The sequence below is a fragment of the Xiphophorus couchianus genome, chromosome 7, assembly GCF_001444195.1.
Source record: "Xiphophorus couchianus chromosome 7, X_couchianus-1.0, whole genome shotgun sequence".
NCBI lineage: Eukaryota > Metazoa > Chordata > Actinopteri > Cyprinodontiformes > Poeciliidae > Xiphophorus > Xiphophorus couchianus.
The window spans coordinates 35,491,031-35,513,779 of NC_040234.1; the positions used below are offsets into that span (position 1 = coordinate 35,491,031).

Genomic DNA, 22,749 nt, shown 5'->3' on the forward strand with positions numbered 1-22,749 from the left:
TAATTATAGCACTGATTACCTGATTAATTAGCTTGCTGATGCTAATTATAGACTGGTGTCTTGATCATCATCAGTTAGAGCTCCCATTTTAAAGCAAAGCCAAGATGGAACAATGTCAGCCTGGAGCTCAGAAAAGCAACTGTTGCTCCCCATCAGTCTGTTCAGGGTTAAAGGTCAAACTATCTACGCTAACAAACAGCTTCAAATCAGACTCTACAGGTCTCAGCAGGTTAAAGGTCAATGTTCATGACAGGACAAGAGTTGAAGAGGAAACGAAGGACAAGATTTCACTCCACTAAGGATGAATAAATGGTTGGAACCTAACCCAGTGTCCCAATGGCCTAGTCAAAGTCCAGACCTAAACTGAAGCTCAATGGAAGGAAAACTGGGCTAAAACAAGCAGCTGAGAGAGAGAGATGGCTTTAACAGCTGCTGGGTGTACTTACTTTACTTATTTTATTTTTTTCCAAACTCAACTTTTACATATTGAATTTACAGAATGAGAGTTAAATAATTTCAGATCCTTCTTGAACACAGAGAGGGGTGTACTTTCTTTTCACCAGATGAAGACACGTTGCGTTCTTTACCTGACCCCCCCTGGCTGTAAATGTGCAGCCAGACGGCGGCGCGCCCTTTGAACCCGGTTACCCCGGCGACCCCGGGTCCGGATTCCTGCAGAGGGAGGGTCGTCTCCTCCAGGTGAATGATTAGTCAGGGCGCCGTGACCCCTCGCTCCGGGTTTACACACGGCGAACCGGTCGCCGCCGGCAACACTTCCTCCTCTGTGTTTGTTTTAAAACCTGGAGGAATCAAAGTGTGAAAGTTTTCAGGATAGACACGGAGGACAGCAGGAACACGGAGCTGCTTGTCTTTACTGGTGTTCAGACGTTCTGGTTGGCTGAGAGTCACCTGCTGGCGCTGACCCCTCAGCTGACCTCACTGGGGCTGGGTCGCCCCCTGCTGGTGGAACCTGGAATCACACCAGAGAAATGATGGATTGAGTGAGAACAAAAACAGGATGTTTGTTTTAAATGGTGAACCGGGATTAAATGGGATTAAATGGGAAGTTTGGAAATAATTTTTATTATTAATCAGATCAGTAGAAAGAAGAAGATAAAAACTGTTTTAGACTTTTTCTGTTCTGGTAGTTTAAAAAATAATTATGGGCATCCATCCATCAGTTTATCCAACATCCATCCATCCATCCTTCAGTTTATCCAACATCCATCCATCCATCCTTCAGTTTATCCAACATCCATCCATCCATATTTTCATAATATTTTTTTCTAATAATTTCCTGCCTGTTAATTTCAGATTATTCCGTTATTCTAATCTGTAAATCTCCTGGCTCCTGCATCAGACTCATTTAATCTCAGTAAATCTAATTTAATCATTTACTACCCAGAGCAGTGATGGGCAGCAGGCGGTAACCTGATCAGCTGATCTTCCTGCTGATGACAGAAGTTTGGATATCTGGAGTAAAACCGAGGAGAAACCCTGCAGCTGAGTTTCAATGCGCCAGATTAAACCTGATCAGCTCAGCGCTGCGTGTTTGCGGTCTACGCCGCAGACGGAAACAAGCAGCCTGTAACGACTTCGCTATCTGCAGCAGCATCAGACAGAAACAGAATCAAAACGCCGCCTTTTATTTCCCTCCTGCAGCGTTCTGGCTCCAATCTGCCAGACGCTGACAGCTTCATGACGGCGTGTTTGATTTTCCCCAGGTGGGTTTTTGTCAGCAGAGCATCACCTGCTGCTTGCTTCTGGTCATTTGCTCATTTACAGGACAGTTATTTTAATCTGTTATGTTCCTGGTGTTGAAAACCTTTCATACATCAGATTCAGGGTTTTAAAAAGTGTTGTGGTTACATTACAAAGGCGGCTGATGGATGTTTGTTTTCATTATAACCAGCAGAGGGCGCCATTTCCCATCTCACCTTTCTATCTCTGTTTCTGTAGCACGTGCAGCAGGATGACGCTCCAGTCTCACCTGAGAGCATTAAAATCACTAGACTGTTTAATCCAGTTTAGCACTTGTTTTAGTAAATAATTCCTTGATGTTCTTGTTCACGAATGGGGGAAGAAGGGAGCGGGAGATCGACAGGCGGATTGGCGCAGCGTCTGCTGTCAAGCGGGCGCTGTACCGGTCCGTCGTGGTGAAGAGAGAGCTGAGCCAAAAAGCGAAGCTCTCGATTTACCGGTCGATCTACGTTCCCACCCTCATCTATGGTCATGAGCTTTGGGTCATGACCGAAAGAACGAGATCGCGGATACAAGCGGCCGAAATGGGTTTTCTCCGTAGGGTGGCTGGGCTCTCCCTTAGAGATAGGGTGAGAAGCTCAGTCATCCGGGAGGGACTCAGAGTAGAGCCGCTGCTCCTTCACATCGAGAGGAGCCAGTTGAGGTGGCTTGGGCATCTGGTCAGGATGCCTCCTGGACGCCTCCCTGGTGAGGTGTTCCGGGCACGTCCCACCGGGAGGAGGCCCCGGGGAAGACCCAGGACACGCTGGAGAGACTATGTCTCTCGGCTGGCCTGGGAACGCCTCGGGATTCCCCCGGAAGAGCTGGAAGAAGTGGCCGGGGAGAGGGAAGTCTGGGCCTCCCTTCTGAAGCTGCTACCCCCGCGACCCGACCCCGGATAAGCGGAAGAAGATGGATGGATGGATGGATGGATTCCTTGATGTTGCCCAGTACCATTGGCAGATTATTTCACTGATGAGACATTTTTCACATCATATTTTTCTTTTGTTGTTAGTGAAATTATCGGCCCGTGGAACTAATTTTTTTTTGGCAATATTAAGTAGCTACTGACTTAAAACAAGCTCCTATATTTTAAATAAAGGTTACTTCTAAGTTATCTATGTCTCATTTTTAGTGTAATAAGATATTTGCACTAGAAAATAGACCAAAAATACTTGGTAAGATTTTGTGTTTTTGCAGTGCAGATTTAATTTCCTGCTGTTCTTATAAATAAATTCAGGAACCACAACAGAAGTCTGACACTGATGATGTCGGTTTTTAAATCCAGCCTGTGAATCAACACTCATCAATCAAAAGGTCTGATTAAATCTTTAACCTTTGAGGTTAAAAAGCAGCGATGGATTTTTGTGGTATTTTAATTTCATTGTAATGATTTATTTGCTTGAGTGTTTGGGTTTACATTGAGACGTACATCTTGATCAGAGCGGTTAAAGTAAAACTCTGAGTCTCGCAGGCTGAACACAGATCCAGCTGATCCAGCTCTGGTTGATACTGTAGCTGTTTCTGCGCCGCAGGCCGCGTTTTCCCGTTGTTAAGGAATGCGTCTCCCAGAGAGTGACAGCCAGGCTGTTGCTGCTTGTCTGAGCAGGAACCCTACAGGCTCAGTCTGCAGCAGACGTTCAGTTTACTGATGGAGCCGAGCTTCAACCAGCCAGCAGACGCATTTTCCTGCATTAAAAAAACAAAACGTATTGCTTCAAGCTAAATGTCTAGTTAGAAAACTAAATATTTCATTTGATATTTAGATTCAAACTAAGTGTTTAGTTAAGTTCAGACTAAAACTAAACATTCAGTTAGCAAGCTAAATGTTTTTCCTTTAAGCTATTTATTTAGCTAGCAAGCTATATATATTTCACTTCTAGCTAAATATTTAATTAATCAAATTTCTTTGCTTAAAACTAAATTTATAGTTAGCAGGCTAAATATTTAGTTTCAAACTAAATGTCAAATAAATTTACAAATAAATGTGCCTTCAAAATAATTTTTCATATGGAGCTACATATTTAATTCTGTTGCTAAGAATTGTAAGTGTAATACCAAAACATTGCAAATCTCTTAAACTCTTCCTGGAGTGATTTTTGACTCCTACCTATAGGCAACAGAATATGGATACTATCTAAAGGTCTAGCTCTGAGCTAGCTTTGTAAACTAAATATTTAGCTGCCACAGAGCTAAATATTTAGTTTGAAACTGTGACATTTAAAATAGAATAAAAAATGTATGTGAAAATAGGACATTTAAAAAAAGAACGACCATGTTTTTCCTCTTCTAACAGACTAAGTAACCCAAATTGTTGCTAAAATTTTTGACTGAGTAACTTTACAAACGGTATGGAAATCCGTGGCCTGGCAGAACTCAAACCCAAATCTGTGAAGTAAGAAATAATGTAGAATACTACGGCAGACATTTTAGAGCCACCAGACTTTCCAGGAATGTCCTCGGGTTTCTCACTGAGACAATGGAAGCCACATTCCTGAGACATGCCTGAGAACTGCTACCATACTGGGCTGACTGCACTCTGGGCCTGTCCCTAATCAACATTATTGGAGATTTCAGAAGACAGTCAGTACTGTTGGACATATTTTTGGGAAAATTTGACCAAAATGACACCTGAAACTTTTCATGGAAGTTAAATTTACCAGATGTTGTAACTCAAAGGTTGGATGTTTTTTTCTCAATGTCTTCCATTTATTGTTTGACTTTCTCTGAGAAAGTTTAACAGTTTATGGCCTGATGTCTAACCGGGGCACATTCATCCCTCAGGCGGAGAAGCCCAGTCAGAACCTGCCCCTGCAGGCCTGATAAGTCTCCATCTGTGGGAAACCAGAACCCTTCCCCTTGGAGCGCGATAACCGTGACCCCGTGACCTCCATTCTGTTAGACAACCCCCCCGCTCCTCTTTCTCTGGCTGTCGCACACACTCAGTGACACACATTCACTGCTCAGAGATCTGAGAGATGGAAGACGAGATATCGTTTAAATTAGGGTCTTTCAACGTGATGAGCAAGGCGAGGAGGGGTGCTGCTAAAATGCTCAAATCTGGAGCGGCTGGAGGCCAAGCTGCAGCGCAGGCTGGGTTATTATGGTCTGTTTTACCTCAAATCTACTGCTTAGGATGGGTATATGGGCAAAATTATTGTGCAAAGAAGAATCTCATTATTCTTAGATAATGAGATTTTACGTATTTTAGGCTGTCTTATCACTTTAAATCCTAATAATCTGCTGCTGGCCACGCCCCCCCACTCAACGTTTACACTCACACAGGAAAATGGCTGCAAACAGATAAGCAATTATACAACCTTTGAAAAGCATTAGTAGAGCCTCCTGTACAAACAACAAGAATGCAGCAAGTTGTTCCTGGATAGTGAGTCATTGACAAAACACTTGTCTCTTCCAGCAGCCATTATACAACACAGACAGTGGTAAAACCAGCTGACCAAACATGGTGGAGCTCCTCTTGGGTTGCTACAACCCAGGGTAATCAGACTGGGCTTGGCTGAGGTTCCTAGGTAACAGTGACTCAACATTTGGGATGTTTTTGAAATGGCTCGTTTTCCAGACACAAAAAAACATTCAACTTTTTTCCAAAAACCGGCTGTACAAAAACATGCAAAAGGTGAATTTCACATAACAAGTGCCCTTTAAAGTTTTATTTTTCCTGTGTACCCAGAACTTACATTTGGACGTAAAATGAACCTCCAGGTTACTTTCCTAGAACATTAAAGGAGCCCAACTAAAGTTTACAAAGCAGCTGTGTGAATAACGCTTTAGGATTAATCCAGAAAAATTAAATCAAGGGAAACGAAGTGCGCTAAATGTTCAAAGTTAGCAACATTTCTAAAGCGCTATCAGCAGATTGGCAGCAGTGGAAATGGTTATGGTTTTTATTGTCTGGGTTGCTGCCAATAATCTGACAATAATCAGACACATTTTTACCTGAAGAAATATTACCTTCTCAGAGCTTGAGTGTTTCTTTCCAAACGTTTCCCATAATTTACAGGCTACTTTCACTAAACTTCCTGATTCTCAAATATACAGGTTTGTTATTTGAATTTACCAGCTGCCCTCACAGAAACCATGAATTACTTTCCTGAAACATTCAAAGCTAATGTGTCTACCAGAAAGCGCTCTAGTGATTCCTCCTACCCTAAAGGGAAAACCGCACCATTTCCTTTGTGTTGATACTCTTCAGTGGAGCAATTCAAGCTTCCTGTTCGTTATTTAAAGCTGCTCTGGTCTTAAATTAGTCACTGAAGTTAAATTTAGAGTGTTTAAATGATCCCTCAGGGTGTGAAATCGGATATGGGAATCGCAGGGATGTTGGTGCTGCAGTGAGTCGATCAGTCACCTGCTCTCTGATGGACTCATTCCTGGCATTGGGTTGCATCCTTCTGTCTGTTCTTGTGAGGACAGACACACGGCTGGAATTTCATCTCATCTTTAGGATTTCTTAAACATTACCCAAAGTGACATAAAGGTTTTTTAGTTTGCTTTGTTTGTAAACAAAGGAAAACAAGTCACATTTTAACTTTGAATTGGTTAACAAATGCTACATTATCACACGTAACAAGACACTTTGATACCATTATACTTCATATTTAACTACGGAGTACTGATCCTGCCAAAATTGGCATTAAATACGGATATAAATAAATGGCTTCATAAAAAAACTAATGTGAGCAATATTGTATCCAAAAACAGAAAATCGGAACTTTCCCAATTTATTTGTTTATACTTTGTGACAGTAGATTAATATTTTTTTTATAATATTCAACAGTGTTAATTTAACATTATTACTATTATTTAATGTTCAATCTTGTTTTATTTATTATTTAAAATATTTCCTTATTTAGTGTAATATTATTTCCTTACTAACCTCTTCACAATCTGTATTTCTTGTTTTTTTTACTGTAATTTTTAAAAATCATACATTTATTTTTTTTTATTTAATATTTTCTTTTCACACTTTTGTAAAATTTAATAGTAATATTTAACTTTTTTATTGTTTGGATGCGATATTTGACACATCAAGTACTTTATAAAGCCATTTATTTATCTTTATAGTTGCCAGTTTTGGCATGATCAGCCCTCCGTAGTTACCAACCAACCCTTTCATGCTTTCCATGGTCTTATTTAGAAAGCTTCTCCCATTCCTTTTTCTTCAGCCTTAAACACACAGTCCCAACTTTTGAACCCCTCAGGCTGTAATTAACAGTGCGACAGCACTTTGAAACAGGAAGTCCTCCAGCCAGCTCTTCTTCATGTCTTAAGGAGACTCGTTATTAGCGCAACGAGAGATGAAAGAAACGTTGAAAACAGCCACACATAATTTCTGACAAACTCCGTAAAGAATGTTCTGCGTTTGATGTCTGGAGATTACATGCGCTAAAAGATGCAGACTGAAGTTGTACAAACGTCTTAGGATGTGATTTATGTTTCTGTTTAGTTTGTTTTTCTTCCTAAACTGCAATTACTGCTGACAAGCAAACCTTTTGCTAAATACTTTTGCCAAGTGTGTTTGGCCTCCCGTGCTTGGTTGGCTACATTTCCTTCCAACGGCTCATTGGAAATTGGTAAAGTTTCTAGTTTATTTTAAACTTCAAGACATCTTGATTAAATGTACGATAACCAGAAGAAAGAAGGGAATCGCCATCCAGAGTTTACAGTAATCTTTAAATGAGGCTTGAAATTGGTTCTCTACTGAAATGCATTGTTGAAGGTTAACTCGAGAAAGTCCTTTTGCCTCCTGGAGTTGTCATTATGTCCACAGTTGTAATCAAATTGTCCCGTTTTGGCAGTTTTACAATGAGTGATTGGTTGTTTTGAAGGGTTGCATCCTTCTCGCCCCGAGGGGAAACTGAGATCATTCTCCAGACAGACAACACAAAAACCTTCTGCTTTTCTGTCTAAATCAGAAATTCAGGGACTTTCTGTAAGGCGCTACAAAAAATCACTCCTTCGCAATTAAATATTTAACATAATTATCTAATCCAACAAAAACACAATTCTTGCAGATGCAAAACAAAGACTTAGAGTTGTCAACCTGACATTAAAACACCTGCATAAGAGACAACCGTTGACTGCTTTTCAATCAATGACTTGAAACCTTTGTTTCTCTTAAAGCCCACTACTCTGACGGAAAAGACAGACTTCTGCTTTTATCACCCAGAGGCCATTAGTGGCTGTGGAGGGTCTCTGTCAAACAGACCTGCAGGCTGTATAAGAGACCAGTTTGGGCAGGAAGGTGAATCCTGGATTATTGAGGAGTTTCTGAAACAATCAACTTAAAGAATAATTGTGACACGTTTCTCTTCAACAGGCGTTACGGTAATCCTTCAGCCATAAATGACCAAAAGCTCACCAAACTTTCTTTGGACTTTTGGCAGAACCTGACCATTTTAAAGATATTACCATGTAAGAATGTAACTTAGAGATCACCATAAAGTGCCAGTGCTATGAAAAAACAATCTACCTTTCACAGATTTGTCCGTTTTAAAGCATAATTGAAACTCCAAATCAAATTTTTATTGCAGAAAAACTGTATAAATTGGTACTTATGGGAGCTGTCTTAATGTTTTTATACAGTTTGTGTCATTTTAATATAAAATTTGTTTAATTCAGCAAAATTTTACATAAAGCCATCAGTGTGCTTCATTATGGTCTCACATTTACCAAGAAATCATCCTGATGATTCCCCAAAACTGTTGGGCAAATATAGTTTAGATTAATAAAAGCAAAATGGACTTAATGGAAGATGTGCGTCCAGCTGTATGTGGTGTTAAACTTGGAGTGCATTCACACCAGCCCTGTTTAGTCCACTTCAATCCAGCTCTAGTTTGCTTGCCTAGAAAGTTTGGTTCGTTTCGTTTGGGGAGGTATGAACTCTGGTCCACCTACAAAACTTGGTGTTGGTTAGTTTGAAGTGAACTCTGACACGGATGTGAACGCCAAGTAGATCGGAGACCGCTCCAAAAGCAGGAAGTGGACTACTACGCAGGGCATTCTGGGTAAATACAACCAAAACAAACATGCTAGGCTAGCGTTAGCAGGAGAAATGGCTCGTGGCCTTTAGCCACAGAAAAAGAGAAATCCGACAACCGCCAAAATCTGATGCCACTCCAATTTTGTTTACATATTGTGAAGAAGGAGGTTGCATTCAGTGTCTTCAGAGGTTATCATGTTGGTTCCTTCAGTGGTTCTTGGTGCAGCGCCCCAACAGTTCAGGAGGGGAACAGGACGCTGAAAGGTTTTGGTTGGTTTGACTCAGAGCAGAGAGAAAGAACCACAGCAGCTGAAAATGTAACAAATGTGGCAGTTTGGGCGCCCAATTAAACCAAGTCTGCCAAACTTAATCTCTAAGGATCATGACTTTCTACACTGCAAAAAGTTAATGCTGTTGTTCAGAAATCAGTTATTTTAAAACATCTTCTTGTATGTTTGTTCATTGAGTCCCGGTTCTGTTGTTTGGACAGTTATTTGCAGCCTGATTCTGTTCTTCAGCTGAGTTTCTGGGACATTGTTGTCTGTTCTCAGACTCTCCTCACAGTTTATAATGTAATAACTTTGGTTGAAAACCTGAATCACCCTTAGCCTATATTTATAGTTTTCTAATTAACATAACTTAACAAAGACGGGAACAAATTGCCCGTCTCTGAAAGCATCAGTATTGTAACCTGAAAGGACAGGCTGCTGTAACTCTGAGGTATCACTCAGCAGGAGAGATCGCTTTTCACTGCTGCCACAAAAGGAGGAGGAGTTAGCAACATAAATATTACTAAGGCAGCCAATACGGCGCACACCTCCTCCTCTGCATTCCTCTGAATGGACGCCCTCGTCTTCACTTGTGCTGGAGTGTGTGTGGTGACAGAGCAGAGGGAAGGAGTGTGTGAGGACTGCGTGGACATGTCATAGTTCCCTCTGGAAGGCTGATTCATCCGCTTCATTGGACACCACAATGAGGAGCTGGTTTAAGGTTTTGCCCCTTCTGACCCTGTGGGTGGTCTACTCCGAGGCTTGGTTCTGGTCCTGGAGTGAGACCGGCACAACGTTGGCGCCCGGGTTAGAACTGGAGGATTCTGGCATAGCAACAGGTAGCGGAGAGCCTCTATCTGAGAGCAGCACCACAGCTGGAGCAGAGATCATTGATGAAGGACACGCGCTCCAAACAGTTGGGCAGACTTGGGATGAGACCACTGAAGGTCCTCGAGTGACGACTGTAGTTCCTTCAACACCACCAGAGAGGGGGCGTGGAGTGGGACAAACCACCGCAGGGACAACATCACGCAGGAGTAAACCCGGTAATGACATCTTCTCATGCAGCATCTGATTGTTTAGGGTCTTAGATCCAAAATCTGGCTTCAGACCAGTTCTTCTAACAGGAACTGAGGTAATACCCATGACACTGTTACTGGAGGCAGTTTGAAATCTCAAAACCAGAAGTTTCCTAAGGAAGATTCACTAGGAATATTCAGCAATTTAGTCTTGAGTCCTTCTTCTCCTCTTGAAACCCCAAAACAAAAAAAACAGACTTTTTTTGGTGGAAACATTTTACAGACCAACTTCGACTTCATTTCAGCCTCTAGTAACAAGTCAGCATCCATTAACCCACCAGACGTTTTCCTCAACAGAAGCAACTCATATCACACAACCAGAGATACACAGCAGGCACCGATGTATCCACCACAGCTGCTCAGCATGAAACGTTCAGTCAAGAGTTCGCTTTAGTGCTTCTCCAGCTAAACAGAAACAAAACTCAAGTTATTATATTTGGATCTAGAGTCAGAAACTAGAGATCAGACCCAAAATCTGATCTGAACATTCAGAGCCACATAAAGATGGTTCCAAAGTCAGTCTCCTATCACCTGAAAAACATTTCAAGAGGACTAATGTCTCGTTAGTTTTGTTTACATATTGTGAAGAAGGAGGTTGAAACATTAGAGAAACTCATCCAGGCGTTTATGTTTAATGGCATTAATTACTGCAACAGTATTTTCACCGCTGAGAAAATACACTTTAAAACATCGACCAACATATTTGATGTATATTTGCTTGATAAGTTTGCTTGTTGGTGACTGAATTATGTTTTTATGATGTGAAGCACTTTGACCTGCCTTGTTGCTCATTTGCTATGCTAATAAACTTGACTTAGCTCCAACTCCACATGTTTCAGATGCAGCTCAACCATCAATAGGGGAACAACAGCTTAGCCAGGCAGTCGTAGGTGTTGAGGCACCAGCAGAATCCTCAACAGCAACTCATTCCTCACAATGCTTGAAGCTAGATTCCCCTCTACCTTTCTGCTCCTCCATGATGGGGGAAAACTTTACCGTGCCCAATTACTTCAACCACAGCAGCCTGGGGGAAGTCCGGGCGCTCCTGGAAGAGTGGGCGCCGCTGCTGCGGTCGCGCTGCCACCACGCCATGGAGTGGTTTCTCTGCCTCCTCTTGGTGCCGGAGTGTGGCCCGGCGGCCGCGCCACCCGCGTTGCCTTGCCGGCGTTTCTGCGAAGTGTTGCGGGACAGTTGCTGGGTGCTCCTGGATGAGGGTCGCCTCCCTGTGGAGTGCCAGGCTCTGCCAGATGAGGAGGATGATGGGTTTCAGTGCTTGTCAGTTTGTAACCAGAAAGGTAACCACTGGCTCAAAATGAACATTATGTTTGGGTTCATTTTGAACTGGTTGAGAATCCTCTTCCCAGTACCTCATCCCCACCCTGAGATATTAACAACGTCAACATTTGATGAATTAACCTTTGGGATATTCTGGCTGCAGCCTAACAAGTTTGGATCCTGACTACTTTTGTTGCATGTTTGTGTTTTTCTCCGATGTGCTTGTGATTTCCTCAACATGCCGCAAAAATCTAATTTGTCTCAATTTTAACACATTTAATGCTTTAAGGAAGCACATGTTGGTGTTCGCTTCTAGATTAGGATTTTCTGGTTTGTTGCAGCCATATGGTGGTTAAACAACACAACCACATCATTCACATGTCATTTCACACAAGAAGCAGCAAAACCTGAAGCAGCTTTTGCAATTTTTGTTTAGCACTTTTGCTAACTCTGAAAGCATTTAGCATTCTTAGCTCCTCCTAAACTAATGTTTCCAGCTGTTCTGTAAACTTTCAGTTGAATTAAATTAGACGTTTGTTGTTTTGGTTTTCGACTGTTAAGCATTCTTCAACTAATTATTAGACATTTAAATTAATATTTTGAAATGATAAATCAGATTAATCGTTAACCTGGAGAGCACAGACTCAAAGAAGGCAACATACTCAGAGCAGTATTTAAGCCAAAACTGTTCAAACAATATATACAATTTGCATTTAATACTAAAAAACCCTTTTCGTCTGCAAAAAGAGTCTCCTATTAATCACCTTTTACTATCCAATTATTAATCAATTAATAAAAAAGTAATGTCCAGTTCAGCCTTAAACTGTAGATGTTAAGTCAAACAAGCTTTCACTAATAAAATGCTATATTATTGCATTTTTGGGAATAAAATTTTCTTACTTAAAAAAGGAATTTAATTAAATAAATGTTTGTGTATTTTTAATATTTTGAAAAATAAGCTTTATTGGGGTTTTTGTAATCGGACTAATAGGCAAAAATAATCAACAGAATAATCGAATACTAAAATTATTTGTTCAGAATATTGACCACTTTGGATTTTTTTGACAGGTTAGCTTTATATGTTAGAACCTGGTAAAGGGTAGAAAGTTGGAATGAATTTGTTGTGTTGAACCCTGAATTTCCCCAAATCGCCAAACCTCGACACATTTTCCTGCATACCAGGGATGAAATGTTAAGAACCAGCTGTAATCCAGATTAACAGCTTCTTTTTTCTGCTGCATTTCTGGATGAAAACATCATAAAGTAGCAGATAGTATCAGATCAGTCATATAATCCCCAATATTACCATGTTTCTCATGAGTATGGAGAGACTGGCTCAGTTGTTTAGTCCATAAGTGATTAATGTGAGGATCCATGGTTTTACAGTTTTGACACTTCCGACTTTATGTGGGAAGTCAGTTCTTGCTCTGCCTATCTTCCATATCAGCTGGAACTGAAGATGGTCTTTTTACAGCAGTGTTATCTTCTAGACACCAAGCTTCACTGACAGCTATGAGTGGACATCGTGTTTCTGGTCCCATGACCAGCAGAGATGTCAGCTTCAAGACATATTTGAGTTGGTGTGAAAGAGTTTCAGGAAGGGAAGAGATTAAGAGTCACAAAACTGCAGAGATTGGCAGCTCATGTTCTGTTAGCAGCAGGCTAACATGTTCTGTTACATGTTAGCCTGCTGCTTTTAGTCACTGTGGATCAAACCAATGTTTTACAGCTAAAATCATTTAGAAATAAACACTAAATACTCAGGGTTAGCTAACGTTAATGCGCTACACAAACAATACTTTCACAGAAAGCTAATGGCAGTTGTGGATACTACTAGCTAAAAGGTTAGCTATGCTAACCCTTAAACACTAATCCTACACATTTGTTCTGTTAATGTTAACAAGCTACACCAACAGTATTTTACAGAAGCTAATGTTAAAGCTCTAACTTCAATTGAAATTATATCTGCCATTGAAAGACTGGAGCTACAGTATAATTGACACCTTCTAATTTACATACTTTGTAAAGTCCTTAGATATTGTATTCATGTTTAGAACAAGTTTTATTTTGTTCCTGTATGTTTCTTGTTTCAAATAAAAGTTACTGGGAGGAAAAAAGCGAAAGAACACGAGAAGAAGAAACAGAATTGCTACATAAAAAAATGAGAATGTCAAAATGTTTAATGGCATTGATTACTGCAACAGTATTTTCACCGCTGAGAAAATACACTTTAAAACATCGACCAACATATCGACAGTATTCGTAACAGTCGATGACCAAAACTTCAACTCAGATGTTGAACTTTATTCAACTGAAAGTTGAAACGGGCAACAAAATTTGTGCTTTACAATTTATCAGGAAAAGTTAATTTGTGGGAACCAGGTGAGGAAAACATTTTCAAAGTTAGCAAAAGTGCTGCAGTGATAAGCTAAAACATTAGCTCTGCTATTAGCCGATTAGCACACCACTTTGTGCGAGTTTTGATTTGGTGTTGGATGGTCAAATTAAAACTAATGTGTCTAGGAAACAGTCACTGCAGGAAGAGTTGCATCCTTTCCTAGTTTTAAGTTTTAACAACTGATCCAACGCTTACATGGATTTTAAAACTGTTTTCATTTTTTATTTATTAAACAAAATGGAGTTTGTTGAATGTCCTTCAGCAGCTGTAACTTCCAGCAAAGGTTTTCTACCGGACTTCATTTGTATCTTATGTCATTGTGAATGACTTTTTCAGCCATTCTGCTGTAAATTAGAGCTTTTCCTCCTCATCTTTGTTGACTGGAGTCTCACTTGAGGTGAGACTGAGAAATCTAAAGAATCTGTGTAAAACTCCAGAACTAAAACAGGCTGCATTTGATGGTATTTCTTGTTGAATTATTATTTTTACCTAAGTTGTCTATTTACTCTAAATCCTTCAGCTAAACCTAACGTGCATTCACAGCAGCCTGGTTTAATCCACTTTAATCCAACTTCAGTTCGTTTGTGGTTCGTTTGGGGAGGTGTGAATACATAATCGGACCAAAATACCAAACTCTGGTCCGCCTAAAAACTTTGGTCTTGGTTCAGTTAAAGGGAACTCTGCTTCATTTTGAATGCATTGTGTGAATGCCAAGCGGACCAGATACTGATCCAAAAGCAGGAAGTGAACTACAGTGCAGGGCATTCTGGGTAATTACAACCAAAATAAACGTGTTAGCCTAGCGCTAGACGCAGAAATGGCTCATGATCTTGAGCCAAAGACAAAAGAGAAATCCTCCAAACACTAAAATCTGACACCACTCCATTTTTGTTTACATTTGGTAAAGAAGGAAATTGCGCTCAGTTTCATTTTATTCAGTGGTTCTTGGTGCAGCGCCCCCACAGGTGAGGAGGGGAACAGGTTTCTCAAAGGGTCTGGTTGGTTTGACCCAGTGCATTGAGAAAGAACCACAGCAGCTGGAAATGTAACAAATGCTTCAACTTTGGCCCCCAGTCGAAGAGAGTCTACCGAACTGTGAGCTGGGAGAAAACCTTAATAAACCGTTAATCCAAAGAGGAGGTGCGCGTGATTTTTGTTAACTGTGGGAGGTTCTGAAGCGTCTAACCTCTGAGGAATATTAAGCTATTTTACTTGGATTTCAGTAAAAACTGAAGAAAATCTGCTACAATAGTTTGTTCATGTTTCCCTCTCATCCTTCGTTATTAGTCTCATGACTCCTTCATGGTGTCCGCCTGCTGAGGCGTTGCCTGACCTTCCATCTTCATCCTGATTATGACAATCCGTTTCTCTCCTGGCCGGCTTGCCAAGCTGTGACCTGGAACCGTGTATTTTCAGGATACTGTGAGGCAGTGGTGGACTTTTTAGTGCGACTCCCATCAGGCGTGATCCCATCACCGTCGGGGGTCAGGGTTGTTAGGGCTCAACAACTCCTTTAATTATGTTTTTCCATGGTTACCGGCCTCTTCCTTGAAAGATGAGCAGTCATTCATATCAGGGTCTAAAGGTCAACTGCAATTTATCCCAGAGGGTCTGAGACGATGTCCTGAGGGGGAAACCATCCTTAATTGACATATTCGGGTTCCGTCTATAGTCTTTGTTTCGTATGTTTTTAGTGATCCGACTGATTAGTTGCATGATGGTTCGTCTGAGTTGAGTAGTTCATGGTGGTTCTTGGCAGGGATTCACTCTGACTTGGCTCTCGTTGAGTTTCCAATTATATCCAGCATTTTCACTTTTAACTTCAAAACTACATATATTTAAGGAAATACATGGATTATAGGAACAATTTTTAGAAATAGATTCTCCTTTCTACATGTAGATCCATCTTTTGTTTTCTTTTTTGATTTGACAAATGTATTGAAATGATATTAAATGGACTGGGAAGTTTTGCTGTATGTAGTTTAGAGAACTACAAACTAGAGATGTGATTATGGCTGAAATGATTAATCGATTAATGAAATAACCGCCAACTAATGTAGTAATCGATTAATCATTAACTCGAGTCTACAGAAAAAGAGCAATTTGCTGAGAGAACAACAGTAAGAACAGGAACTAATCTAAAACTACAAAAAAAGTTTTACATTTTGATGTAAGATAAAAAAATCTTTGTATGCACACCGTTCGTAATAAAACACTAATATGACAAGAATAGTTATACCACTAATACAACTATTCTTGCATTGTTAGTGTGTCTCATATTGTCATTATGAGAATAAAGTTGTGCGACAATAAACTCAATAAAATGCAAGAATAAACTCATAATATTGTGAAAATAGTCATAATTGGCGACAAAGTTATAATACAAGAGTAAAGTAATAATTCATGAATGAAGATTGTAATAATACCAGATTAATGTCATAATATAAGATTGAAGTGGTAATGATATAACTTCTGCACAAAAAATAATGAAATAAAAAGAGAAACATTGAGGATCTTGTGGATCTATACTTCGGTATTGGTTTTACAAATAGGACATAATCTTTCAACATGGATTTTTTTCTGTTTTTGGTGAAAAGATCGGAATCGAACCGCTCAGACTGCCTTTAAAAAGTCAGATATGTGTCGGACTTGAATGTTTGAACGTAACGTTAAGCTCTCAAATAAAACACTGAGGTTTTTTCTCCTGCCAGCCGGCCGAAATCCTGCTAGCTTACCACCAGACCTGATTTCCCAAAGCGGCGCACACGGTGTCCCAACCTATGGGCCGCTTCGCTGACGGGACATCGCGACCAGCGGCGCCCCGTGCTGGAATGCCGCTTAGAGACGAAGAGCTGCTTTCCTGGTTGGTAGGCGGCCAGCCTGACAAGACAAACTGTCACCATAAACCCAGCAGCTCCTTTCATCAGCAGCTCTTTTATTTTTGGTGCTCAACTGACCTTGAAGCTGCCATTGTTCGACAGCGGCCATTATGGGGACCTGAATTCAGATTGCACTTAAAATGCTAATGATGAAAGCTTTTGTGTCGCTGGCGGTTTTGCACGCTCAGCGCACCAGATTCTGTTGCAAATTCTTGTGCAAACTGGTCAAAATTTTCTAATTGCAGCATCTGGAAAATTTACGAGAATTACAGATTCATGGAAACATTTAGTCTCTTTTTGCCAGCCTGCATGTAAAAGGAGAGCACATCTGTTCTGTAGGAGCGATGCTGCCTCTAATGACAGGTTTAGAAAGTTTCCAACAAGATGCAAATATGATGTTTTGGCAGAAGTATTAAAGTTAATTACAAGTGTGAACTGTAGAAGAAAGAGTCGGGAGAGAGGAGACAGGAATCCTCTGGATTACCCAAAGCATGAAAAGTTTGGGATGTTCTGCGTTTTTGACGAAGCGCTGCGTTTAAGAGCCGAACTACAATCAGTTTTTGCAGTTCTCCAAACGTCTGTCATGAATGAGCTCATGAGACGTGTGGGACTCTGCAGGTCTCCCATTCTGAGTTTATCTAAGTAAACATCTGCTCTGCTCGCTGCAAATGACTGTTTATCGTTGGCTGCCGTTCATGCAGCAGGCGAGGTGTACCTGAATGCCTCTGAACCTGGACTGCATTCAAACAACTCAAGTGGACATTTTTACAAGGCGTTTGTCAAGATGAGATGTTGATAATTAGCAATACGGCGTATCAGCAAGCCAGCACCAAAGCTGCATCCACCAACTCTTGGATGATCTTGTAATTACTTCATTTTCTGATTCTCTATTTACATTTTCATTTTTCCTACGTTTAGTTGTTGAATTAAAATAAATGTATTTCAGATTTCAGTAGAAGTGTAAAAATATCACAATTTCTAAAACACACATAAATATACAACATGATCTGATTAGGCTCTCGAGTCATGATGATAAAATTCTGATAAGAAATAATAAATTTAATGTCAGTGGTCGTTAAAAAACAAAACAGAGAAAAGTTTCAAAACTGTGGCTTGGCTTCTGCACATTTACAGTTTGGTGGAAGATTTAAACATGAATACACCAGTTAAGTCCGTCAGTGCCGTGAACCTCCAGCTATTCGTGGATTTCTCTGTGGAATTTAACTCCAAATTAAATTCCACAGAATTTGAAAATTTGCAGAAAATTTGTCTGTCTTGACAGATTTGTTCATAGCACAATTTTAAAATATTCTTGTATTATTTAGGGAATATTATAAATTTACTGTCATACAACTTAATTCTTGTGTCTTGACTTTTTCAGATAATATAACTGTTATATTACTAGAATAAAGTCATACTAATACAATACGTTGTACAACTTTATTGTCATACAACTTTGTTATATTTTTCTATGTTTTGGTAATATTAAAAATTCAATATTATAATATACTTATAGTCGTACAACTTTATTATTTCGACTTTTTTCTGTTAATTTTACAACTTTATATTATTTAGATCATATAATTACTGTTGTACAACATTTCTCGTATTTTTCCGACTCTCATAATGTGACTTTATTTTCTTAGCCTGGCCCTACTGCGCCAGGATGATTTTTAAGGTCACGGCGATATTTATAAAGTTTAAACCAACTGGGACAAAGAATGCTGGACAGTGACCAAAGTCTTTCTTCCACCATTAATGGCGACCACGATGGTAAAAATGTCTCCATAGCTCTCTGTTTCAGATCTGCAGCATTTTTTCCAGTGTGACAAGATGAATTTATTGTAATGTTTTTTACTGTATTTAAATCGGGACGCAGTACAATCATCTCCCTCAGCAGCCAAACATGGAGCGGAGAACATCTGCGTAGCGGGAGGGATTTTTATCGCCGTCCTGACTGGCCTCTCTGTCAGCTCCGACTCAAATCAAAGCGTCTTTATTCCTCTGACAGATCGCAGCTGATGTTTACGGTTTCACAGCAGAGAGGAAGATCCGGGCTCCAGCTGAGCGTTTTACGTCTGAACAAAGCCAACAGCCGAGCCGCCAAACTCCTGCTCTGGTGGCTGCGGGGCGGCTTTGAATGCAGCGACACAGACACTTATTTCCCTCCAGGTGGTGAAACCGAAACACGTCTTCAAAGCTCCAAACATACGTCACACGAGAGCCGAAAACGGTCCGAAAACAGTCATTTCTCTGCTTTTCCTTTCAGTACGGGAAAAACGTCCTTTAGAAGAAAGGAGGACAGTTTATTCAGCAGTTTCATGAGTCGGGAATGGCTCTTAGAGTCCAGGTGTAAAAGAATAAATAGTGGATATTTATCATGAATAAATATCCACTTTGAACAGGGCTGTTCAAAGTGTGGCCTGTGGGCCTTTTGTGGCCCCTGAATTAGTTTTGTGTGGCCCACATGGTAAAATTGGGCCCTTTCTGTAATTTTTTTAGAATGAGATTTTCTGTGGAAAATGTATCTCCTTAACCAGAGTTAGCATTTAGTTGGCCTTTTGTTTTTGGCCTTGTCTTTATTTTTATCTCAAAAGTTATGCCACAAACATGTAGCGAGTTTTTACCTAAAAACAGACTTCTGGCAAACCCACCCATTACATTTAAATACAGAAACGTTTGCAGTAGAAAATAAACTTTTTAGTGTTTTGTTACGTTGCACTCGCAAACAGAAGTGAAATCCAGTTTCCTTGGTGTTTCCCAAAGACATTGGGTTGAGATGTCCAACTTTATAAATTTAAATGTGGCTTCAGTTCATAATTCCCAATCACTCTGATCTTCATGGTGTTTGAAACCAGACGGATGTGTTCATTTTTACATAGTTTTGCCACTTTTGGTTCTGATGGTTCAGTTAGATTTCAGCTCCGTTTCTGTATTTTGTTTTCTAAAGTACAAGTTTAGTAATTTGTCTGTGACTCTTTAATAAATGTTCTTTGTGATGCTTTTGTGTTTCGTCCTCAACCCCGCAGCCTTACAGTTTGTGGTCTAACACCAAACTCTGCCATGCAGCCCTCCTCTCTAACCCAAACCCGGTCCGATTGGGCCGACAAACTCACTTCCTGTTTCTGTTCTCCAGACAATGGCGTCTCAGTCAAGTCACAAAATGATGAGAGAAAACTCGTGTGAAGATAGTCATAATATGAGATTATAGTCAGAATATTATAACAGAGTTGTACAATTGAAAAAGGTAGCACAACAAAAAAGTTGTAATAATACAAGATTAGAGTCAGAATGTTACAAGAATAAAGCTTTAAAAATATAGAAAAAGTAATAATATATGATTAAAGTTGCAATATTACCAGAATAAAGTCATAACAATACAAAAAAAAATTCATATGAGAATGAAGTCATAGAAATATGTGAATAGTCATAAAATTACCAGAAAAAAGGCGGTTACACAAGAATACTGTCATAATACTAGAACAAAATAGCACTATTACGATATTAAAGTCATATTATGAGAATAAAGGGCTAACTCCAAGAAAAATTTTAATAAAATTAGAAAAAAGTGATGCAACAAAAAAGTCGTAATTATACAAGATTAATAATAAGAGAATAGTCATATTGTTATGAGAATAAAACCACATTATTATGAGAACAAAGTCATAATAAAATTAAAGTTATATTACTAGAATAAAGTGGTAATAATGAAAATAAAACCACAAGATTAGGAAAATATAGTAATATGAAGAAAAAGTTATAATAAGAGAAAAATGGTCATAAGACAAAGTTGTGACAATACGAGAAAAATGTAGTAGCCAATAAAGTTGGAATAATCCAGAATAAAATTGTAATAAATCCAGAATAAAATTGTAATAAATCCAGAATAAAATTTTAATAAATCCAGAATAAAGTCATCATATCGGCAGTATAAAGTTGCTTTATGTCCGATCAGACTCCAGACTGACTTCCTGTTTGTGTTTTCCAGAAGACAGCGGTGTGTCGCTGCTGCAGCTGATCGGCGATCCTCCTCCAGAGAAGATCCTGGAGGTGGATGGCCCGGACAACAGCCCTGCCTACCTGTTCGGGCCAGAGTCCGCCACGGGTCAGCTGGCCCGGGCCCATTTCCCCAATCCCTTCTACAGGAACTTCGCCCTCATCTTCAGCCTGAAGCCCACCTCCGATGACGGCGGCATCATCTTCTCCATCACCGACTCTTCGCAGCACATCATGCACCTGGGCGTCAAGCTGTCGGCCGTTCAGGGATCGGAGCAAAACGTTGTTTTGTTCTACAGCCAGGTCGGCGCCCGGCAGTCCAAAGAGGCGGCCAGGTTCCGCGTGCCGTCCATGACGAACGCCTGGAACCGCTTCGCTGTGGCTGTGAAGGACGACAAGGCCATGCTGTACCTGAACTGTGACATGGAGCCCCAGGTGATACGGATGGAGCGATCGGCGGGGGAGCTGAAGCTGGAGTCCGGGTCTGGGGTGTTCGTGGGCCAGGCTGGAGGGGAGCATCCTGACAAATTTAAGGTTGGTAAAACATGCCCGATGCTTGACATTTTGTTCAAGACTCATGTCAAATGGCGCGCACACACAGGAGCTTCTTGAATTAAGCCATTGTATTTCCTCTTCTGGTAACTTTGTACAATGGTGGCTGAAATATTGAGAGAGCGTCTTGGCTTTATTTACTGAAACCAAGAGTACATTGTTGGGAATCTCTGCACCATGTTTGAATTCACCAGAAAATTCAGAGGTGTTGAGAGTTTGGTGAGTTCCAGTACCTAGTTTGGCACCGTCGAGGATTTCTATCAGGATTATTTTCATCTCAACCTGCAGTTTCTAACACGTATCGCTGTCTGCATCTCCTGGTAGGACACCACCTACAGGCCACTACGTCACATAGAATCTTTTTGATTGCTTGACGCTCCAGATCCAGCGGGAAAAGTTAGATTTTAAAACTCCAGCGTCGGATGCTCATCAAATGCTCGATACGCACATAATGCACGTGTCAACATAAAGACTGCATGTAAACCAGACGCCCTGAAGCTCAAATCGCATTCGGTCTGAACGCTGCTCTAGACCAAAGTTGGAACAGGATCTAATGCCATTCCTGCAGTGATGAGACTGAACGTTTTTAATTTCCTGTTGACATAATAAATATGTGAGTGTGATGACTCTCATGTGACCCATTATTCTGAAACAGGTTGACACCAAACATGCGCCTGTATTCCCCTGCCATTCAAAGCTCCAGGTTTTAATCCCATTACCGTGACTCAGCTGACATTTTCTAACTACAAATGCTGACCTCAGCAGTCTGGGCTGCACTGCTTCAGTTAAAGATGCTCAGTGATTATTCAGTGAGCATTTACCAAGCAGTTTTGCAGACATGTTTTCAATGTCTTCATTCTATGGTAAAAGTTTCTGCACATTTTCCTTGCCAAAATTCAAGACTTTTCCAGACTCCATACTCAAGACAGATATTCCTACAGAGCCCAGAGAGATGGATGGATGGATGGATGGATGGATGGATGGATAGATGGATGGATGGATGGATGGATGGTTTACCAAATGGTTGGATGAGATGATGTTGGTTGAACAAGTGGTTGGATGAATGGTATAACAAATGGATGGATGGTTTAACAAATAGATGCATAGTGGGCAGACTTCCACTAATGTGCTAATATTGGAGCTAACTGTTCATTTAGCAATGTTGCTACCGTTTGGCGCACTTAGCTTCTCATAGGTAAATTTTTCCGGACAGATTCTTAAGTGCCAATTTAAAAATATGTTTTAAAACATCATAAAACAAATTTTATACTGTTTATTGCAAAACAGCATAAAATTAGCTGTTTATGCATTACTTGCTTAATTCTTGACTAATTAGAATATCTATAAACATTCACTGTCTTGAAAGGCATGAAAATAAATAGAATTAGCTTTTAGCTTGTCTAAAAGCTAAAGTATAGGTCTGTATGAGAAAAAAAATACAAATTTAAAAAAGACTAGGCTGTTTTTTGTTTCTTTTTCCTTTTTTCTGGGAAAAATAATTTTTGACATAATGATGTGATTTTGGTACAAAGTCTGTTCTAACAGCATTTATGTTTAA

The 22,749-nt window shown here is 40.1% G+C and overlaps 1 protein-coding gene across 2 annotated transcripts in view; it reads left to right on the top strand.

Annotated features, from left to right (window-relative positions):
• Positions 1-22,749, top strand: part of col18a1a (collagen type XVIII alpha 1 chain a) — a 74,391-nt gene that overhangs the window by 25,374 nt on the left and 26,268 nt on the right. The window contains exons 1-2 of one of the 2 annotated variants that reach the window (XM_028024470.1): positions 9,597-10,058; positions 20,632-21,173. In XM_028024470.1, the coding sequence (XP_027880271.1) occupies positions 9,716-10,058; positions 20,632-21,173 (885 nt within the window). In that variant the 5' untranslated portion in view covers positions 9,597-9,715. Of the gene's footprint in view, positions 1-9,596; positions 10,059-20,631; positions 21,174-22,749 lie in introns of those variants that run through there. The other variant, XM_028024471.1, reaches the window with a different exon arrangement.